The sequence below is a fragment of the Pungitius pungitius genome, chromosome 21, assembly GCF_949316345.1.
Source record: "Pungitius pungitius chromosome 21, fPunPun2.1, whole genome shotgun sequence".
Taxonomy (NCBI): Eukaryota; Metazoa; Chordata; class Actinopteri; order Perciformes; family Gasterosteidae; genus Pungitius; species Pungitius pungitius.
Genome location: NC_084920.1, coordinates 13,817,173 through 13,823,172, shown reverse-complemented (window position 1 = coordinate 13,823,172; position 6,000 = coordinate 13,817,173). Strand labels below are relative to the sequence as shown.

The window sequence follows — 6,000 nt, the reverse complement described above, 5'->3', positions numbered from 1 at the left end:
GTGTTTTGAGGGTGGTGTGGCAAAATGGAAAATTCCACAAAGAAATCCCAAAGTCAGCAATAATTTCCTTCTAAACAATGAGTAAGTTTAAATTGTGATGACATTACAATTTACTGAGTTCTTGTAAAGAACACAATGCAGGTCGTGGCTTAGTGTCATATGTGTGTTTGCAGATGTTCAAAGGACCTCAAGGAGTGCAGACATATTCTATTACCATATTAGCATGCAATGTATTTGACTTATCTCATTTGGTGTAACACAATGATGGATAAAAGGGCAGATCTCTACTTTCTGGGTTGTGTTGAAAATAATTCATTTTAAGAAGATCATGCAAGAATTTGGAGGTAAAGGGAATCGCAAACAAAAAAACTGAAGAAATTAGTGGAGCCAATTGTGATGCATTCATGAACACATTAAAACTATAATTCACTGTGTGAATTAATGACGATAAAGACAGTTTAAAAACATAAGAGTAAGCTGAGCCCACTTTCACCTCCTCTCCTGGACCCTCTCACACTGTGTGACGTGAATTATTTATCAGCTCACTCGCCAGGACAGAGAAGGGCCCACTGCTTAGGGCTCCTGTGGCGAAATCCAGTCAGCAGTGCAATGGGGGAAGGAATAAGAACCCTGGGGTCGGGGTGGGGGGGGTTAGGGAGGGATCCGATCTGCCTGGTCTGGTCTACACTCAGGCTCTCCCTTTGCCGCGGTCGCCTGTGGGGACTCATTAACCGTGTCTAAGAGCTTTGTCACTCGCCAAAAGCGTGTTAATCTACCCTAAATCACTTCACCAAGACCCCCTTCAACCCCACCCGCCAAACGGCAGGAAGCGGCACGGGATGGATGCCGTTATCCTTTCCTCGTGGCAGCAGTGAAAACTCTAACCCCACACATTTGGGCTCACGTGCCGTCCCGAGTGGATTTGGGCTTCCGATGTCTCCCACGAACCGTAGGACCACATAGCGCCTCAGTTGATTACTTTGAACAAGGGCCGGCGATGTCAAGAGGAAACAGATATTTCATGTGTAGCTAATCTTAGCGGTCAACTCTGGCGAAGCCACATTGATGAATTAAGCAGTCCCGGATGAAGCTCTTAGTCCCTCAGAGTGAACTGCGATGACTCGCCCGTCATGCGATGCATATCGGCCCTTTTTCCTAAACTGTCCACACAGAAAAAAAAAATCTCTCTGTCCTACGATCAAACATTAACGACATTTGCTCTGAATTAGAAAGAACACAGCGGGGATCGGGAATGCCGGGTTTCTGATCCCAGGTATCAGGCACAGGACTTTGTCTTGTCTTTGTTATTCTGAGACCGGAGATCAAGATGTGGCATTATTCTATAATCGGGGGGGGGGGGGGGGGGCTCAGGTGTTGGGATTTAGGTTCCATCGAGTTCAAAGGCGGGGGTGTGTCTGAAAGTACATGTGTGCATTCTTTCACTCTCCGCGTCCCACTTCAAGAGACATAATGGGAAGCTACCTGGAAGCCCCTCAAAGACCTGGAGCCGCTTTGATCTGTCCTCGAAGCCGGATGCACACACCTTAACGAATTCCTTGCACGTCATCATGCACAAAATGACATACAGACTCACGCACACGAGTGGTGGTGGTTCATTTATTTCCGTCTCCCCCTGAATGCACCAGAGAAAGCAATGAAACACTGTCGCTTTGGTTAAAAATAAAAAACTGCCAGGAAACAGTATGACTTCAGCCGTCACTGGAACTGCCTCGTACCTCAACAAGTAGGAACTGTCTAACGCAAACTGTGCAGTTGGATCCGAAATTTAGACTCCCGGCAGTTTCCTCAGCACATGTGTCAGTCAGGGCCATAATATTAACACGGCGGGGGGTCTCAGCGACGTACAGAAGCTCATTCAAAGGGAATCGGAAGAGGCCATTTTCATCGCTGTTAGACAGCACCAAGAGCGCATAGAAGTCCAAGTTGCCAGGAGGCGAGTTGAGAACGTTTCCCACAGATATCCTTACAGTTGGATAATTGGGTCATTGCATTTTAGGCCTTTTAATCGGCTCTTCCCGTTACCCGTGGACCCCACTGACCTGGTGTAGACGCCGTTCTTCCGGCAGAAGGAGTTCTTCACCGAGAGCCTCCGGTTGTTGAGTTCCAGAGCGGGGAAACGACCTTCGTCCAGGCTCACCAGGTCTCCGTGGGTCAGAGCGTTACAGTTGGAGGTGTTGCCTGGGCACACGTACAGAGACACTGTGTGATCACACAGGCCCCGGATGCGAGGGGCGGGTTAGAGTGCGGGAGGATGGATGGAACGGGTGAGCGGGTGAACAAAATTATGAATAAAGAAAGATGACGTTAAAAAAATTCAAAAACAGGAAATGAGGTGTCTTACAGCTCTTCAATGGCATTTGGATATTTTACTTTCCAAAACAGAGAATAGTTTCAATAGCATTGCTTTACTTTGGGTGTAAAAACTCTCAAGAACTTGAATAAGCATATTTCCCAAAAGGTTGTCCTGTGGCTTTGAGTCGGAATCTACTTCAAGTTCCAAAAACTTATTTCTCCATCTTTTCCTCTTCTCCGTCGAAGCGGGGCGTCTTCAACAATGACGTCTCTCAAGACTCAAAAGGTCTAATGACAAAGGACATTTCACATTGAGTACAATATCACAGCCACGAGCACAGAAGACGCAGAATGGCATGTGAAAAAAAAAAACCCCGTCAGCATGTGATCGATGAGCGTTCCCCTCAAACTGAGAGCGGGCAGACTTGCCGCCATGCGGCTCGCCATGCGGCTCGCCATGCTCCAGGCTAAAGTCATCTTGGGACCTATGAGCGGACGGCAGCCAGGCCGGGACCTCCGTGGCTGCTCCAGGGCTACTTAAGGTCAATTTGTGGTTACGCAAACATGCTGGGTAGGCCCCGTGGCCCCCGGGCCAGATTCCCGGAGAGGACTATGGAGGCATTGAGGGCGTCCTTATGTGAGAAGGAACCTCTTGTTTGTCCTCTCTCTGTCGGTCAGGAAGATGAGGAGTGACCCGCATCCAGAAGGCACAAGGCTTCTATAATAAGCTAGATGTCTAGTTAGTCTGTTAAATACTCTGCACTCACCTGATTCAGACTTCTTGGCATACTTCTTGCTCTGGCCCCTGATGATGAGGATGAAAACCAGCAGCAGGATGAAGATGAGACCCACCAAAGCCACCACGACCAGGAACCACCACTCCTCGTAGAAAGGCGCCACGTTTTGGGCTAAAACAAACACACGTTTGGAATTGATGATTTTTTTTTAAATAACTCGCCATATATTTACGTGGCGTCTGAATAACTTGTAATGTACTCCGTGAGAGCTCACCGGATATGGAAGGAGAAGGCAGACTGGGCGAACCGTAGCCGTAGTCGTTCACTCCAATTACCCGGAAGTCATAACTGACCCCTTGCTTCAGGATGTCCATGTTGAACGTGTGAGAGGTTACTTCCTTGGGGATGTCCTTGATTAAGATATCCCACAATCCCTCATCTGTGAAATTGCAATCTTGGGTGAGTATGGTTTTGGAACATTATCAATATGTCTTTGTTAACATTTAGGTTGTTTAGTTTGATAGGTTGTTCGGTCTGATGGAGGGTTTACCTATCAGGGTAATTGATAAGTCCTGCAAATGTTATGCAAAACCCATTAATTACAATCCTCCTGTCAAATTTAGAGCGACCAAATGTGCATCATAAATAAAAGTGCAGCCACATTTCAAGTGAAGCAACATTAAGGTGCTAAACTATTGGAAATCCTGCCAGAGACCATTTATTACATTACATCAAAGTAAGTTTGACTCTTAATGAGGGTACACAGACATAAACTAGAACCAGAGTTCATCTGTCATGCTGCTAAACGTCAGCTAAAGTTAGAGAAGCATCAATTCCTATGATACTGAAAAAAGCTGCTTTACCAAATCACGCAATGTATTATTATCAACAGTGTCGCTAATTGTCTTAAAAATCTATGACCTGCAACACATTCTTACTAAAAGGTGCTGTAACACATCCCTCCCTGAAAGTGCTCTACTATCCATCACTTCCTTAACCCCGTCGGGGCCTGTCAATCACAAGTGAAACCTGATGACAATTGTCTCAACTGCAGCGGCACGATCAATGGCCCATTAAAATAGCGGCGTGACAGACTTCGGGGCAGCAGATGTTGCCACTTTACGCCACTTTCCTTCATCAAAGAAACAAAGAGGCTAAAATAAGGCAAGGTCAACCAGGTGGGGGGGGTCACCCGTGTCCCTCCGCCTCTGTCCATTCAGCGATGCAGCTCGCCCTTCAGTCTACAAAGAGTCTTTTATCATTTCCAGAATGTTTCATTCAGTTTCACTATGAAAGGTTTCTTTTTTTTTTTTTTTGAGGCTGCTCGTATGAACATTTCTTTCACATATATTGCACACATTTCAGAATAAAAGCGTTGCATAAATAAAGCCTTTCTGTGCTCAGAAGTTATGCGGTAGGGCTTTCAGTTCGAGAACAAAACGCCCACCCGAAGGTCTGGCCTCGATCACGTAGCGCGTGATGGGAGCGCGTCCCGGGTCCCCGCTGGTCCAGTGGATGGTCAGGGCCGAACCGTAGCGAGTGATAAAGGGTTCTCCGGGGGGCCCCGGGGCTCCTGCGGAAAAATAATCCAGTTTTGTCGTAAAAAAAGCGCTTGGGGTTAAGAATGAAAAGCATTTCCGTGAAGAAGCGCCGCGTCTGCTACCTTCTCCCGGGCCCGTGGTGATGTTGGCCTCCACTTCGGGGCCGTAGATGAAAGTCTTGGCCCTGATGCGGAATGTGTAGGTGATGCCTTCGGCCAGGTCTCTGAGCTTCAACCACAGCGGGCCGCTCCCCTTCACATCCACCGTCACTGTCTTACTGACGCCTGGGGGGGAGGGGGAGTGAAGACAGTCGGCACAGGCCACTGAGGACTCTAGACAAACAGACCACATTTAGAGCAGGTCTTACACGGGCCAGGCAAGGTGGGAGCACACTCGAAATGGGCACACACACGCACACAGTGATGGCATTAGTAGAGGCAAATACATTCACATTTTGGCTTTAATGTCACACATCATGATGAACAAGAAATGTTAAAGGCAGCAATGGCGTGTTAAGGTCAAGGCGCTGATTAGGCCGAGGTAAAGCCACAGTCTGTGCAGGTTGAATTCCACTACATCTCGTTCAACAGAAGCCAGACGACACTTTTGAGCGAGGAGAAACGGAACAGGAACGAGGGCTCACCCTCTACCGGCGTGCAGGGTTCGTAGACCAGGCGGTAACCCTCAATTATGCCGTTGGGGAAGGTCGGCTCGCCCCAAGACACGTTGACCGAGGTGGTGGTGAGCTCACTGAAGTGGATGAAGCTGGGAGCACTGGGAGCTGGAAAGTGCAGAGGTCAAAGGTTAATAAACTAAGGACCTTTCTGGGACTGCTGGAGGCTTTACGGTGACATATCATAAGGCTGTTAAAACAAATATATGAGCACTAGATTCTAAATCTGCGCTGAAGAAGTTTGCTTGATCATCTTATTCAACTTAGCATAACCTTCTGTAAAACTATAGTTAACCATAGTTCTTATTTTTAGGGAAGGTACAATTCCATGTGGTAACCAGGGCAACCACTTCAAGAATATCTTTGCCCTATGAGCCTATAATAAAATAACTGGAAAATTATAACATAGTTGCCACCTACACCCATAAGAGTTACAGCTGCATTTGTTTGTATTTTCTTGTTTTTTATTAAAGCAGCAGTTTTGTTTGTTTATTTAGCCTAATATAAAAAAAAAAGTTTCAGTGGCTTTTCTTACTGAAAATCCAGAACTGCACTTCCAAGAAATTGTTTTTTGCCGATTCCAGTTGCTTTGTCTTTGTTTCGCTGCCTCAATTTGGTCAACACCACATCTTTCCTATTCTAAATACAGGTTAAAAAGGCTAGACACACGCATGTCAACCAGGCCATGCTTATTCACCATGACGATGACAATTCTCACCTCCCGGGGCCCCATCAC

At 46.9% G+C, this 6,000-nt stretch overlaps 2 protein-coding genes across 2 annotated transcripts in view; one reads left to right on the top strand and one right to left on the bottom strand.

Annotated features, from left to right (window-relative positions):
* rpl38 (ribosomal protein L38) overlaps positions 1-6,000 on the top strand; it is a 420,537-nt gene that overhangs the window by 89,149 nt on the left and 325,388 nt on the right. The window lies entirely within an intron of this gene.
* Positions 1,199-6,000, bottom strand: part of sdk2b (sidekick cell adhesion molecule 2b) — a 187,677-nt gene continuing 182,875 nt past the window's right edge. The window contains exons 38-44 of the mRNA XM_062560247.1: positions 5,235-5,372; positions 4,714-4,875; positions 4,498-4,623; positions 3,325-3,489; positions 3,081-3,221; positions 2,061-2,199; positions 1,199-1,220 (exon numbers count right to left, since the gene is read on the bottom strand). Of these exons, the coding sequence (XP_062416231.1) occupies positions 1,199-1,220; positions 2,061-2,199; positions 3,081-3,221; positions 3,325-3,489; positions 4,498-4,623; positions 4,714-4,875; positions 5,235-5,372 (893 nt within the window). The remainder of the gene's footprint in view (positions 1,221-2,060; positions 2,200-3,080; positions 3,222-3,324; positions 3,490-4,497; positions 4,624-4,713; positions 4,876-5,234; positions 5,373-6,000) is intronic.